The sequence below is a fragment of the Hypanus sabinus genome, chromosome 9, assembly GCF_030144855.1.
Source record: "Hypanus sabinus isolate sHypSab1 chromosome 9, sHypSab1.hap1, whole genome shotgun sequence".
In the NCBI taxonomy this organism is placed as follows: Eukaryota; Metazoa; Chordata; class Chondrichthyes; order Myliobatiformes; family Dasyatidae; genus Hypanus; species Hypanus sabinus.
In genome coordinates this window covers 148,911,219-148,927,920 of record NC_082714.1, presented here as the reverse complement: position 1 = coordinate 148,927,920, position 16,702 = coordinate 148,911,219, and the positions used below count along the sequence as shown (strand labels likewise).

At 39.1% G+C, this 16,702-nt stretch overlaps 1 protein-coding gene across 3 annotated transcripts in view; it reads left to right on the top strand.

The window, feature by feature from the left end:
• The window catches only part of ift52 (intraflagellar transport 52 homolog (Chlamydomonas)), a 36,278-nt gene that overhangs the window by 11,352 nt on the left and 8,224 nt on the right, over positions 1-16,702 (top strand). For 2 of the 3 annotated variants that reach the window (XM_059980787.1, XM_059980788.1), the window contains 8 exons: positions 3,131-3,218; positions 3,460-3,589; positions 3,683-3,758; positions 4,510-4,581; positions 5,540-5,666; positions 7,457-7,543; positions 14,871-14,939; positions 16,290-16,444. In XM_059980787.1, the coding sequence (XP_059836770.1) occupies positions 3,131-3,218; positions 3,460-3,589; positions 3,683-3,758; positions 4,510-4,581; positions 5,540-5,666; positions 7,457-7,543; positions 14,871-14,939; positions 16,290-16,444 (804 nt within the window). Of the gene's footprint in view, positions 1-1,172; positions 1,414-3,130; positions 3,219-3,459; positions 3,590-3,682; positions 3,759-4,509; positions 4,582-5,539; positions 5,667-7,456; positions 7,544-14,870; positions 14,940-16,289; positions 16,445-16,702 lie in introns of those variants that run through there. The other variant, XM_059980789.1, reaches the window with a different exon arrangement.

The window sequence follows — 16,702 nt, the reverse complement described above, 5'->3', positions numbered from 1 at the left end:
ACTAGAATTATGCTGGAATGAAAGCATTTGACGCCTCTGGGCCTATACTCGCTTAAGTTTAGAAGAATGTTGGAGGGGTGGGGGAGTGTGAATCCCTCATTCTTGATGGCGCATTGCCTAATAGGATAGCACCATTTGCCTGGTAAGATAGTAGTGCTGAGTGGTGTCGTGGTTTCTCCTGCCCCACAAACGACCAGGAGACGCAGAAGATTCTTCAAGAAGTAATTTGCAAATCAAAACTGAGACAGTCATTGAGCTAGTCCCCGATTGCCCACCAGTCCTTGTACAATCTTTATAGCAATCTCCTGGTTTAATTGCATTAGGATATCCAATTGGTCTACAGTTGCTTGTCACAAGTACATCCACCACTATTGTTTCTATGGATTTAATCATGTTCTAATCTACATCTCTTAGCTACCTCTCATTAACACACCATTATAATCTACATTCTTAAGATTTCATTCTCTTACTAAATTGGATACATGCATAGCAAATAGCAAACTCAAAGCTCTACATCTCTTAGCTACCTCTCATTAACACACCATTATAATCTACATTCTTAAGATTTCATTCTCTTACTAAATTGGATACATGCATAGCAAATAGCAAACTCAAAGCTCTACATCTCTTAGCTAGCCTCTCATTAACACACCATTATCTTCTACATTCTTAAGATTTCATTCTGCTACTAAATTGGATACATGCATAACAAACAGCAAGCTCAAAGCTGACTACATAGTTTTGGTTACACAGCAAACAATGCAACTTTTATACTCCAATAGTGGCAACTGTTAACATGCAGCAGCTCCCATGGAAATAATCAAATATTCCCATTCAAGACTACTACAGCTGAAACCTAGTCACAATCATGGATACTTTAGTAAGCCTCCTCTTTTTAAGATGTTTTAAAAAACCTATCGATAATCAAAATCAATGAACTTCAGATGGCAGATTCCCTTTAAGAGTGTAGTTCCCCTTAAAGAAAGCGGAAGCAAAGCCAATCTACAGGTGGGATTGAATTGCAGAGGCCTCATACTTCCACTCCCGACTATCCTGCTGTCAAATGTACAGTCTCTGGAAACTAAAATTGAAGACCTCAGAGCAAGTTTGCCATATCAGGGACTGCTGTGTACTTTTCTTCACAGAACCCTGGCTATCTTCCACCGTTTTGGATTCAGTGCTGCAAAGACAGGACAGCCCATCTTTTGGAGGCAGAGGGAGTGGAGTAGACTCCACCTCACACAACCCTGCATGGCATTGATTCGTTACAACCTGGTTATTCCATTCATTATTGAAATTTTTAAAAGCCAAAGTTAGAGGAGAGGCCACAGCTTGGTCCCTTCTCTAAGATGTAACCACCATCCGCTTCCCTCCACTGCTGCTGCGAAGTGTTGCTGTTCTACTAGTCTACAGGTTAGGCCTATTTGCATGTTTGTTACTCCATGAATTACTGTGTGTACATAAAATAATATATCTCAGGTTTGACCTTTTTTTTAATCAGGCAAAAAACGTACATTTACATAATGTTTAATGACCCTGCAGAGTGTTGATTTACGTAGTGCTCCACCTCCGAGGAACGTGGGGTCTGAGTGTAACTGATTGTGGTGCACAAACATGGCAATTCTGTCTCTGTCCTGCTCACCTGACCTCCGAGATCTAGCAGTCAAGTGTCCATTTTATCTGCCGAAGGAGTTTTCCACCATCGTTCTGTTAGTGGTGTGCATTGCACATTACGCCAATGCCAAACAGGCACTGGAGGATCAGAGCAACAAGATCAACAGGCACCAAACTGCGCACCCTGACGTCTTTCCTATCATTGCAGGAATTTTCAATCAGGCCAACTTGAAGAAATCTGAACAACTACCACCAATATATCACCTGTCAACTAGAGGAGCCAACACACTTGACCACTCTTGTACCACCATCAAGAATGCTTACCGTATCATCCCATGCCCACAGTTTGAAAAGTTCAATCAGCTGGCTGTACTTCTCCTCCCAGCATATAGGCGGAGATTAAAGACTGCAGCATCAGTGGTGAGGACCAAGAAGGGTCAAGGGAGGTGGAGGAGCACTTACAGGACTGCTTTGAGTTGGTGGACTGGACAACTTTCAAGGGTTAATCTTCGAGTCTGAATGACTGTACCACAGTTATCACCGACTCCAAGACCTGCATGGATGAACGTGTGCCTTCGAGAATATACCAGTCATAACCAAACCAAAAGCTGTGGATGAACCAAGAGGTTGAGGGCTGAGGGCTATATTTGTGGCACACAAGACCAATTATTCAAAGCTATACAGGAAGTCCAGATACAACCTACAGAAGGCTATTTCAAGGACAAAAAGTAATTCTGATTAATGTTGGAGGCGGAACTGGATGCACATCAACTCTGGCAGGATTTGCAGGCAAAACCTACAGAGCAAAACCTAACATCATGAATGGCTGTGATGGTTTACTCCCAGATGAGCTCAATGCCTTTTATGCACACTTTGAAAGAGAATAAACGACACCTGTGCAAATCACTGCACCATCTGGTGACCCGATGATCTCTTTTGGATGCCGCCATCAAAACATCTTTCAAGAGACATCAAGACATCAGGCCCTGATGGTATACCTGGTGAAGCTCTGAAGACCAGCGGCTTGTATATAGTGACATATATGTACTTTGATAATAAATTTACTTTGAACTTTTGTATATTTTAAGAGGAGATTGATAGGTACGTAATTACTAAGGCCATCAAAGATTATAGGGAGAAGCTATAAGTTTGAGAGGGAAAATAATTCAGCCATGATTAAATGGCAGAGGAAAGCTGATGCATCGAATGCTGTAATACTTCTCCTATGTCCTATGGTCTTTATTTGATAAATCCAGTTAAGAAAATTGAATGCCATGAACCTGTCACTTCTGTATCTTTAAATCTATAATATTAGAGAACTATAAATTCCAAATAATTAATTAGTATATTAATTATCTAATACAACGTGGGTTTACAGTATGATGGCTTGTGTCATAAAATTAATCACTGGGAAATGTCTATAATTTTGAATTCATATGTTCATGTGCTTTAACTTTTATTGGTTATGATTTAGGGATTAGTATTTCAGACATAATGAGTATTTTGTTCTTAACAGTTTTAAAGATGAAATCACAGAAGAGAAACTAAGAGGTGTGAAATTATGGATAACAGCTGGTCCCAGAGAAAAATTCACTGCTACTGAAGTAAGCAAGCACATTTATTTTTGATTAGTATCGTTAATTTTATATCCTCAAACATCCGAAGATGCATGTTGCTATTTATAGAATTGCTACATTTTTTCGTTAAAAAGTTATTTTCAGGCCTGTGCAAGTTTTAGAAATTTCTCATTGTGCTCTGTATGCCTTTTTAAAGTTTATGAAATGAGGAATACTCTGCATTTATTGAATTCAGAATTAGTTATTGTAATTTTTTTCATATTCCTAGCTTGATGTATTGAAAAAGTACTTAGAAAGTGGAGGATGTATTCTTGTGATGCTGGGAGAAGGTGGAGAATCTAAATATGACACTAATATAAACTTCTTATTAGAGGAGTATGGAATTATGGTGAATAATGGTAAGTATTATATACTTATTTCCTTTAAATGTTATTTTTTTGCAATTTGATTACTTCATATCACATTTATCCTTCAAATATTGTTACTTGCAGATGCAGTTATAAGAAATATGTATTATAAATACTTCCATCCCAAAGAAGCTTTAATATCAAATGGAATTTTAAACAGGTAGTTTTATGCACAATTTTTCATCCTTTTCATTTTATCTGTGTCCTTAACAAAATGGAATGTTTTATTTTATGCAGTGCATCTTGCACAGGAAATTTTTTTTAAAGAACAGTAATGTTGGAAACACTTAGCATTTCATGCAACATCTGTGGAAAGAAGTGGAAAGTTAATGTTTCAGGCTAAAACATGTTAATTTTGAATTGGTATAAGAGTAGAAGAGGGATGGATAGGGCAAAGCTTGTATCTCATGGAACAGGCCAAGGTGATGACCTGAAGTCTAAAAATTGGAGAAAAAGGCATGAAACAAAAGAACATAAAACCTATGAAATTGATGTTGTTAGGGAGTAACAAGATTAATAAAGGAGGATAAAAACAATGACATGCAGATCTGTGTAAGAAACTGCCAGTAGGTGATGCCATGCAAATGGAGAAAGACTGAGTCAATATTGCTGATGGTTGACATATAGCAGAATTATTAGTTGGAATATAGAGGAAGTCACCTGAAGTTCTAAGATTCAACACTGAGTACAGAAAGCTGCAGTGTGCCTTAAATGGAAAACGACTTGCTGTTCCTCAAGCTTGCATTGATCCTCAGTGCTGCAGGCCACAAAAATGGGAGTGGGATGAAAGAATGACTGACCTATCTCATGTAGGATTTGATCTTGTGTATATTGATAATGTGAAATGGATTTCTTCAGAACTTGTACCTTCTCTTTCAAATATATCATGGACAATAAATTACTATTCACAGAGAAATTAGTCGAGCAGCTGGTAAGTCTGTGCCTGGAATGATGGATGAAGAAAACAATGGCAACAACTTGCAGTAAGTTTTTACATCAAATTGGTAAATTGATTCATCCTTATCACTTGTATTGAGATGCAACAAAAAAATCTTGTTTTGCATGCTGTCCATGCAGATCATTTCATTACAACGGTGCAAGGGAAAACAGTAACAGGATGCAGAATATAGTGTTACAAAGAAAGTGAAATGTAACTAGACTGTAAGGTACAAGGCTATAATGAGATCGATAATAAGGTCAAGAGTCTACTAAGTCAAGATTATACTAGGGTCTGTTCAGTAGTCATATAGCAATGAGAAGTTGTCCTTGTGAAGCATGGTTGGTGTCCCATTAAATTATACTAATCGTAAAGAGAATATGATTTGTACTCTTAATAATTATCTTTGTGATTTGACTGTTAGATGGCAACTCAGAAAAATATCATTATCTTTATGAATAAATTGTAGACTAAATTATGTGATAAACTATTAGTGAAGAATTTACATATTCAAAACATTATCCAGTCACCTGCTTGTAATAACTGCTCTTGTGCTATCTTCTATTGCAATATCTTTATAAGTAGCAAAGTAGAATAGTTCTCTAACATATTGTGCCTCAAATTAATAAATATAAATTGATAAATTCATCTTTATTCTAGTCCAAATGAAGATAAATGTAAACCAAAAGGTTTTTAAGTACATTTATGATAATTGAAATACATAATCATGTACATAATGGATGTTTGTTCACAAAAAGTTATAGTTCTATGCTTTCAACAATTTAAAAAATACACCAATAATAGTGGTAAATAGAAGAACTTCTACCTATCTGTAATTCACTGAAAATAAGTTGTAGAGTCCAATTGATGCTCATGGAGATGCAATCACATGTAGGTCTAATTTGCTGAAGTTACTAGATTCCCAGGAATGTTTCAGTGTTAAATTGTGGACTAGTTTGCTGTTTTGTGCTTACAGTTAATCTTATTGTCATTATGTACTACAGAGCCCTGACGTTTGTTTATCCATTTGGTGCTACACTGAGTGTAATGAAACCAGCCATTGCAGTGCTGTCGACAGGTTCTGTATGTTTTCCCCTCAACAGGCCTATTCTGGCATTCTACAATTCCAAGGTACTGTTTCAAGTAATACCTACAAATACTTAAATAGTTTCCATTGTGCAGAATTTGTTAGTTTCTTGTCAGCTTACTACGGAGGGTATAAGGTACAAGTCTGGATCCCTTACTAGAGAAGGGATAATTGCCATATGAGGAAATGCAGCAAAGATTCACAGGATTTGTTCCTGGTGTGTCAGGTTTGCTGTATGAGGAGATGGATGTTAAGAAGAATGTGAGGCATTCTCATTGAAACGCAATTTCTTTCAAGGTTCTGAAGGGTAGCTGCAAGGATGGAGTTTCCCCTGGCTGAAGAGTTTATTACCTAGGGGTCATAGTCTCAAAGCAAAGAGCCATTTAGGATTTCTTTGTGCAAGAGGTGGTGAATCCATAGAATTCTTTAACCTGGAGGACTCTGAAAACTTGGGTCACTGAGTTCATTCAAGTTGGAAATTAATAGATTTCTGGATATTAAGGGGACTGTGGCATATCTGTATAGATCAATTATACCCTGATCGATGGCAGAACAGGCAAAAGAGACCTGGCAAACTAAAAGAATGCATTTTGGAAAGTCAAACGGAAAGGATGTGATTTGTAAATGATAGTACATTAAGGAGTGTTAATAAACATTGGGGTTTGATACTATAATTCCCTTCGACATCCGATAAATGTGCCAGAAAATTATGGATTTTTATTGATATGTGTATAATTAGTTGCCACATTTCCTGACGATGAAAAATAACTTTTGAGTGGGAGTTTCATTCCTTCAGATTTTAATTATTGTTGACAATGTTTAAATTTTGCCTGCATTGTTTCTGTCTCTTTAATTTGCTGTCTATGCATAAGTTACCATTGAATTAACCATTGAAGTTGGTAGTTCCTAATCTAGGTCATGCACATCTCAGTAAAAATTCTGAAGTTGGATTGGTTAAGTAGATGCACAGTTGGATATTTTGTCCTCTGTTTTTATCAAGCCACAGTGAATACTCCTGTGTATTTTGTTTTTTATTTCTAGTTAGTTCTAGTTCCAGTGCAAAAGCTCCCAGAAAGTCCAGTGAAAGGCAAATACTGCTCATTTGACCTGACCAAGAAATCAAGACTAGTAATGGCAGGCCGAGGCTACTCTTTGTATCCTGCTTCTTTCATATCATCTTGAACTTTTGTTTTGAAACAGACATTTTATTTACAGGGTGTGCAACACCATTAGGAAAAAAGCCCAAGTTGTAGAATTTTAGAAACATAACAGATGATATCTCATTTATGGAAAAAGAAACAATTATTTCTTAGCAATTGTTTAAATTTTAATTATTTAATAATGTGGTTTATTACCAATGTAGTTCAATAATTTAAGAACAAATTTGTGTTGAAGGATTATGTATACATGTATTCTTCTAGGTTCAGAAAGTAGGTCAATGCTTAGTGTTTTTTTCCACTGTAAGTCCCTTTGAAAGTAAACTAGATTGCAAAGAGCCTGATTATAAGGACAGCGATGATAGGCCAAATGAAACTATTTTAAAATGATAATTTTCAGATAAGTCTAGACCAAGGGAGAACAGAAAAGAAGCAATATGTATCATAGATTGATCATTGTCATCTTCTTAAATATTTAAAACTTATGGAATGTCATTTATTGTGGTCCTACCTGTAAAGGGAATGTGTCAAATATTTTGGATGAAAATACCCAAAGCATCTTCATGTGTAATTAAGTGAGGCAAGAAACACGGAACCTTAAAAGCTTACAATGACTCAGAATAGTGAACAGACTTCAGTTGTCTTGATCATAAAAAAATTCAAACTTTTTTTAACAGCTTCAAGGTGGAAAATTGGCTGTGCTGGGATCTTGTCACATGATAAGTGACCAATACTTTGACAAAGAAGAAAATGGCAAAATCATGGTATGTAATCATGGTATTAAAATATTAGATTCATCAATCGGTTTATTGTGGTCAAGATGTTCCAACAAGGTAAATGAAAGATAATTAATAGTTACTCAAAATTGTGAATGGCAAATGATAGGGCATGTACTTAATTATAGGAATAACTTCATATCTATTTTTAATTAGTTTGTGATTTTAATATTTTACTAACTTTTTAAAAAAATTACTATTACAATATCTCATCTGGTCACAACTGGTTTGTTCCTTTATGCAGTGTGATCTTTCTGGCTTATATCAATGGCCAGAAAATCTCATTTGTCACAGTATCTGTCATACTTAGTCCATCAGATTTTTCACCCAATCCTTGTCCAGCTCTCTTGAATTTCTTGATGGTATTTAACCACACAATTTACTTCAGCAGTCCATTCCATATTTCATCTCATTGCATAAAACAATTCAATCTAAACTGCCTTTCTCAACCTTTTTGCCCTGCAGGAACACTTGAGATAATTTTCAGGTCTCAGGAACCCTTGCATAAAAATATCTAGAACTCATGGTACGTTATCATGATCAGTAAGTTGTAGATATAACAATCCAAAAGTAATTCTCATTGTTCTTTTGAGTAGGGGATGAATTTTTAGCTAACCTTTCTTGGAAAAAAAAAGGCAGTTAAGCTTAGCTTAACTTTCTTGAAATTACTGTTTCTTTCTCCTTCATAAATTTTAATAGCTCTTAACACAAAAATAGTAGATTTCTCAATTCTGGGACAAACTTGAGATAAGCACAGGCGGATTTCACCTTCAACTGAAATGAGATGATTTCTATCCTTGCTCTTGATGCTTGTTATACAAGAGAAAGCTTGCTCATACAGGTAAGAAGTTAAAAATGGCAGCAAAATGTTCATTGCTTTCCTATGAATGGCAGGATACTCTTTTTCTTGCAAAAATCCAGAATGTGCAAGGGCAGGTCAATAAACCTCTTGAGTGCATGATCAGAGTGCAGCTCACAAAGTTCTTCCTCTTCTCTCAAACTAAAGTTCTCAGGCTGAGCAGTAGACTCAGAGAAAGTGTCCCTCACCCGGTGAATGGCTGATTTCTCGGAGTGAAGGGAGTTTTTTTACTACTCGGGGTAAACGAGAGGCGAGACTGTGAACACGCATGAGGTCGGCCAGTAGAGTGCGAAACGTTTAAAAAGATCGCCATATCCAGCGGGCAGCAGAGTGGTAGGGCCTGGGCGGTAATGGGAGGAGGCGAGGTAGGTTTAACTGTGGAAAGGAGGAAGTATGTGTGTGAGGCCAGTCTTCTGTGCTCGGTGTCAGATGTGGAAGGAGCTTAATGCTGAGAAGTGTGAGGTTCTACATTTTGGCAGGAATAATCCAAATAGAACATACAGGGTAAATGGTAGGGCATTGAGGAATGCAGAGGAACAGAGAGATCTAGGAATAACAGTGCATAGTTCCCTGAAGGTGGAGTCTCATGTAGATAGGGTGGTGAAGAAGGCTTTTCGAACACTGGCCTTTATAAATCAAAGCATTGAGTACAGAAGTTGGAATGTAATGTTAAAATTGTACAAGGCATTGGTAACGCCAAATTTAGAATATTGTGTGCAGTTCTGGTCACTGAATTATAGGAAAGATATCAATAAATTAGAGAGAGTGCAGAGACTATTTACTAGGATGTTACCTGGGTTTCAGCACTTAAGTTACAGAGAAAGGTTGAACAAGTTAGGTCTCTATTCATTGGAGCGTAGAAGGTTGAGGGGGGATTTGATCGAGGTATTTAAAATTTTGAGAGGGATAGATAGAGTTGACGTGAATAGGCTGTTTCCATTGAGAGTAGGGGAGGTTCAAACGAGAGGACATGATTTGAGAGTTGCGGGCAGAAGTTTAAGGGAAACACAAGGGGGTATTTCTTTACTCAGAGAGTGATAGCTGTGTGGAATGAGCTTCCTGTAGAAGTAGTAGAGGCCAGTTCAGTTGTGTCATTTAAGGTAAAATTGGATAGGTATATGGACAGGAAAGGAGTGGAGGGTTATGGGCTGAGTGCGGGTAGGTGGGACTAGGTGAGATTAAGAGTTCGGCACGGACTAGGAGGGCCGAGATGGCCTGTTTCTGTGCTGTGATTGTTATATGGTTATATGGTCCTGGAGTCTCCCACCCTCCCAGACGGCTAAATCTGCACCAAGTGTGTCGAGCTGAGGGACTGAGTTAGGGAACTGGAGATACAGCTCGATGACCTTTGCCTGGTCAGAGAAAGTGAGATGATAGAAAGGAGTTATGGGTAGGTAGTCACACCGGGGCCACGGGAGACAGACAAGTAGGACACAGTTAGGAGGGGGAAGGAGAAGAGTTGGGTACTAAAGAGTACCCTTGTGGCTGTACCCTTGACAATAAGTACTCCTGTTTACTGTTGGGGGGAGGGGGGGGAGACAGCCTGCTTGGGGGAAGTGGCAGTGGCTGTGCCTCTGGCACAGAATCTGGCCCTGTGGCTCAGAATGGAAGGGAAGAGGAAGGCAGTAGTGATAGGGGACTCTATAGTTAGGGGGTCAGACAGGTGATTCTGTGGACGCAGGAAAGAAACTCGGATGGTAGTTTGCCTCCCAGCTGCCAGGGTCTGGGATGTTTTGGATTACGTCCAAGATATCCTGCGGTGGGAGGGAGAACAGCCAGAGGTCATGGTACGTATTGGTACCAATGACATAGGTAGGAAAAGGGAAGAGGTCCTGAAAAAAGACTACAGAGAATTAGGAAGGAAGTTGAGAAGCTGGACAGCAAAGGTGATAATCTCAGGATTACTTCCGATGCCACGTGATAGTGAGAATAGGAGTAGGATGAGGTGGAGGATAAATGTGTGGCTAAGGGATTGGAGCAGGGGTCAGGGATTCAGGAAGGTTTCTTGACACAATATGTAGATAAGCCTACAAGAAGAGAGGCTGCACTTGATTTGGTATTGGGAAGTGCACCTGGTCAGCTGTCAGATCTCTCAGTGGGAGAGCATTTTGGAGATAGTGATCATAATTCTGTCTCCTTTACAATAGCATTGGAGAGAAATAGGAACAGAAAACTTAGAAAAGCATTTAATTGGAGTAAGGGGAATTATGAGGCTATCAGGCAGGAAATTGGAGGCTTAAATTGGAAACTGATGTTCTTGGAAAAGTACAGAAGAAATGTGGCAAATATTCAGGGGATATTTGTGTGGAGTTCTGTATAGGTACGTTCCAATGAGACAGGGAAGTTACACTAGGGTATAGGAACCGTGGTGTACAAAGGCTGTAATAAATCTAGAAGAAGAAAAGAAAAACTTACGGAAGGTTCAGAGAGCTAGGTAATGTTAGAGATCTAGAAGATTATAAGACTAATAAGAAGAAAATCCAGGACAGCCAGAAGAGGCTATGAGAAGGCCTTGGCGGGCAGGATTAAGGAAAACCCCAAGGCATTCTACAGGTATGTGAAGAGCAAGAGATAAGATGTGAGAGAATAGGACCAATGAAGTGTGACAGTGGAAAAGTGTGTATGGAACCAGAGGAGAGAGCAGAGGTGCTTAATGAACATTTTGCTTTAGTATTCACTATGGAAAAGGATCTTGGTGATTGTAGTGCTGACTTGTAGTAGACTGAAATGCTTGAGCATATAGATATTAAGGGAGAGGATGTGCTGGAGCTTTTGGAAAGTATCAAGTTGGATAAATCGCCAGGACCAGATGAGATGTACCTTAGGCTACTGTAGGAGGCGAGGGAGGAGATTGCTGAGCCTCTGGCGATGATCTTTGTATCATCAATGGGGTCGGGAGAGGTTCCGGAGGATTGGAGGGTTGCAGATGTTGTTCCTTTATTCAAAAAGGGAGTAGAGATAGCCCAGGAAATTATAGACCACTGAGTCTTACCTCAGTGGTTAGTAAGTTGTTGGAGAAGATCCTGAGAAGCAGGGTTTATGAACATTTAGAGAGGTATAATATGATGAGGAGTAGTCAGCATGGCTTTGTCAAAGGTAGGTCGTGCCTTACGAGCCTGATTGAATTTTTTGACGATGTGACTAAACACATTGATGAAGGAAGAGCAGTAGATGTATATGGATTTCAGCAAGGCATTTGATAAGGTACCCCATGCAAGGCTTATTGAGAAAGTAACGAGGTATGGGATCCAAGGGGACATTGCTTTGTGAAACCAGAACTGGCTTGCCCACAGAAGGCAAAGAGTGGTTGTAGATGGGTCATATTCTGTGTGGAGGTCAGTCACCATTGGGGTGCCTCAGGGATCTATTCTGGGACCTTTACTCTTTCTGATTTTTATAAATGACCTGGATGAGGAAGTGGAGGGATGGGTTAGTAAGTTTGCTAATGACACAAAGGTTGGAGGTGTTGTTGATTGATAGCATGATAGCTTTTTAAACACTCTTGAGGTGAGCTGGTCTTAAAGTTACTAAATAACTTGACTCCTCAATATTTTTACTGACAATGACTTTATTTTCAAAAGCTTTAATCTGTTTCTTTTGAGGCTCCAATCATCTTTTAAAATAATCACCTTTATGTGCCACATGGCTGTAATTTGTAAAGTGTCTTTTCAATTTTGCTGGAGCCATTGCTACTTTTGTAAGTTGTTTGCCACAGACTAGACACAATGGAAAAGGACAACTTGGAACACTGGTCCATGTAGAACCTATGGATAAGTAGCTTTCATTGTAAAGATACAGTACCGGCTGATTACTTTAGTCCCATCCACTGCTTTTGTTGTCAAGACCCAGAAGAGTCTTTCTGAAACAGCAGGAGTCATTGCTTCTCTGCTGTGATCCTGAGCCTTCCAATCATGGAAGGTGGCGAGTCATTAGTGTGCATGCGCACCCAGCTGGCAACTCTCCGCCTCAGGACGCTGCAGAGATACCTGAAAAGCAACGACCCTCTGAGATGGCACGCACTGGCTATGCACTTTCTCCGCCTGGGACATTGCCTGCAGGAGGGCACTTGGCTTCCAGTGGACAGCATCAGCTGCGCTGCTGTGAGGGAACTGCCTTGCTTTTACCAAGAGCTGTTCAGGGTATGGGGTCCAGTCTCATCTGGATAGGGTACTCTTGCACCTGTGGGAGGTGACTCTAACTGCAATGGGTCTTGTCCCCATCCTATCATGGTGGATGTCAAGGGGCTTAGGGAAGTACAGAGGTTCTGGCTGTACCACCACCTGATGGGCCAGAAGGCCTCGGGATACCACATGGGAGAGAGTCCCTCACAATGTGGGACATCTCACTGGAATGCCCTTCCATGATTCTCCAAAGCGTTTCTTGTATGGTCTGCTCTTGCACACCTTTCACATCTTTCCCTTCGTCTGCCAAACAGGCTCACCTTGGTGCTCTCTTTTACCATTCAGTGGCGGAAGAGGTCTCTTTATGTAGAGATCTTGCCCCTGTACTTTGGGGACCTGCAGTGGAAGTGTTACATAGGGCAGTTCCGTGCAACAGGTCTTTGAGCAGGTTCACTGACACCACATCCACCTGTCCATTCGGTGGCCAAGAGGAGTCAGTGTACCACGCCTACGTGGACTGTGAGAGGTTGCAGCCCCTGTTTGAATATCTGAAGTGGGTGCTGCTCAGGTTCTGGATGCACTTTAGCCCCATGCCCCTGATATAATGGCACCTTACAGTATAGAAGGGGGCGGTTGTGAGAGAAATCTACTGGTGGGCTAGGCCAAGATGGCTATTCATGAGTCTAGGTTGTGGAAAGTCGAGGGTTCTGCCAGGGCCAACTACCTGTCCCTCTTCTGAGGGTACGTTTATGTCCAGCATGCAGTCACAATGGGTACAGTGGGGGATTTCTAAGAGTGATGGGCCACCAGAGTATTGACTGTTTTATAGACAGTAGTAATCTTATTTTAATTTGAATTTATTCAGTCTTGTAAATTCTTAATGTTGTACCTTGTGTATTTGTTCTTTAAATAAACTTTTATAGTTTTGTAAAAACAAAAGACATTTGTCTGTTGTTGCACCAGTTCTGTAAGATATCTCAGAAGATTGTAACTCTTCATTGTTAACCTTATCAGAATTGTGTGTAGGCCTAGGCCTAAAATCCTCCTCTTCCATCTCACAACTCTTTAAAAATTGCTACACTGAACAGTCTTTAAAACAAAAATTTCCCTCCAATTTTCTCCTGCATTGATTGAGTTTGTTTACCCCCATGAGTCAGTCAGCAAACACGCAAGGGGAAGTTTGAAAGGGAGACTGATGTCACAGCCCAAGTTGGGAGAATCCATTCAATGCTTGGAAACTTCAGCTCATGCTCCTCATCGGCCTGTCGCCCTCCCCTCTGTGCTATACAGTGCTCACCAATTATAAACATCCTCCTTTCTTGCGTCAAAAACTGAGCATAAACAGCGCATTACCATACTGGGCTGAAACTGCTAATGGGGCCACTCGCTCACTGCCCACCACTGCAAGTGCTAGCATCGCACATTGCGCAAAGTCCAAAAACCTATTTTTTTTAAATCACAATCTCTCGTGGAACCCCTATGGACTTCTCACGGAACCCTGGTTAAGAAACCCTGGTAACAGCTTGGTTCACTGTAAACATCTTCTCATAACTCAACTATCTAACCATAATCAGTTCAATCACCTTTCAAAATAAATCTTTGAATGCCTGGTGACTTCTTTCAGAATATTAAAATCAAAGTTAGTTCTATTGTCATATGCGCAACTACACGTATGTATGGATGCAATGAAAATGTTGCATGCAAGCATCACAGCCAATTAGGATATACAAACAGCATTCACAAGAAAAACTTAAATGTTTGAACTTTTGTAAGTATGATATCAAAAAGGACAAAAACAACAAAATCCCATTTAGTGCAAAGTGTTGCCAAACTGAGTAAGTGATTAAAGTTGTTTTGGTTGTCTCAAGAACTGAATGTTGAAGTAGATGGTCTTAAACGTCATTGTATGGGACTTTAGACTTTGGTACCTTTTGCCTAATGGTAGCTCTGTGAAGATGGCATGGCCTAGGTTGTGGGGATCTTTGTTGACAGATGTTGCCTTTTTGAGGCTTTGCCTCCTGTGGGTACCAGGAGGGAAATGCTCGTGATATATTGGGCAGCTTCTTTCATTCTTGCACATTTGAATTGTTATACTAGACCATGATGCAACCGGTCAACATTGATCAGGTTAATCAGTGTCATAGTATTGCTAGACTAGCACTTCACTACAAATTCAGCCATCTTCTGAGATATGTACCAAATCCTTCTGATAAGATATCTAAGTCAATGCATCCAAAAAGAATACTCACAACTATTCATTGAAATCTGTGGATAATTTCTAAAAAAAAACACGTGTTGGTTATTGATCCTTCAATTTTTACTTCTTTTATTCCAGGATGTTGTTTTTCAGTGGCTGACTACAAATGAAATCCAGTTAAACCAAATTGATGCTGAGGATCCAGAGGTAAATCATGAAAATTAGTTGGTAGAAACTGGATCATTTCTTGGGTATAAGACAAAGGAGCAGAATTAGGCCATTCGGCCCATTGAGTCTGATAGTCTTATGGTTGATTTATTATCCTTCTCAATCCTATTCTCTTCATACCCTTTGACTCCTGACTAATCAAGAACCTATCAACCTCTCCTTTAAATAAACTCAATGATATGGCCTCCACAGCCATTTATAGACTATATAATACAGAAAACTTTGCCCTTGATTCAAGAGAGAAATCAATAGCTCAGAAGCAGGCTTAGTATCTCTGGCATATGTCATGAAATGTGTTGTTTATGGGTTCATTGTCCATTCAGACATCTGATGGCAGAGGGGAAGAAGCTGTTTCTGAATTATTGAGTGTGTATGTATCCTCCTTGATGGTAGCAAAGCGAAGAGGAAATGTCCTGGGTGATGGGGGTCCTTAATGATGGATGCAGCCTTTTTGAGGCATTGCCTTTTGAAGATATCCTTAATGATCATATGTAATAATTACATTTTAGTTGTAATACATGCTTAAAAATAAAAAAGGGTTACTGTGTTAAGAATCAACAAGTAAAAGTATGAAGCACTTTCACAACTTCACTAGTTAACATTGCTGAGGATAAAAATATATACAGCGTCAATTCTAGCTTAATATTATTGTTTAGGCAGAACCTAGTTAATTACTGCTGCTTACGATGATATTCCAGAAGCCACTGAGCAAAAATTGGGAGTATAGGGTCCATCACGGAAACAAGCCTTTGACGCACTGTCCATTCCATTCTTTGTACTACAATCTACATTAATCTCATTATCTAAATTAATCTTGCTTTGTGTTGGCCTTGGCAGTTCAAGTATCTAGATACTTTTTTAAAAGTCACAAGAGCATCTGCCTTCACCACCTCTTCAGACACCAACCCTCTTCCAACCACCCTCTTGTGAAAAAATCTGCCCTTTTATCCTCTTTAAACCTCACCTCTTAGCTAAACCTATGCCTCCTCCACCATAGGAAAAATAATTTTATTATCTACCCTTTATATTTTCCTCAAATTTACATACCTATATTAGCTCACCGCTCGGCCTCCTCTGCTCCAGGAAAAACAAACCTAGGCTATCCAGTTTCTCCTTATAATTTTGAAGTTCCAATTTTCTCCCAAATGTGCTCATATTACCAAGTTCAATATAACATGATGAAAAATTTCACTTGATAATGCTCATAAGTGTTTTGGGTTGTCTTACGATAATAAATGTATAAATATAATTACAAATTCTCTGTTTAATGAAATGAAAAAGAAATTAATCAATGTTTTTGTATTATTAATGGAAAAATTCAATCTTAAGATTTCAGATTACACCATGCTTCCAGATACATCTAAACTATCTGACAGACTGAGGGTGTGCTTACAGGAAGGAGATGAAAATCCACGGGATTTTACCACGCTATTTGACATGTCACTCTTTAAACTGGACACAATGGCACTCCCAAAAGTTATCACGTCAGTATTAAATCGAAACTGTCTTTTATTTAAGAGCTGGATTTTAAGTGCAAAAGAAACTAGAATTTAAAACAACTGATGAATATTTCTTTAATCTTTGTTCAAACCATGTGTTATTCCCTCAATTCAAAGAACCAGTTCAAAGTAAATTTGTTATGAAAGTACACATATGTCACCATATTCAACCCTGAGTGATAATCTGGCATTAATGTGCTACATTGCCAAATGGGGCTATAGGGCTGTTTTTCTGTTTCATAA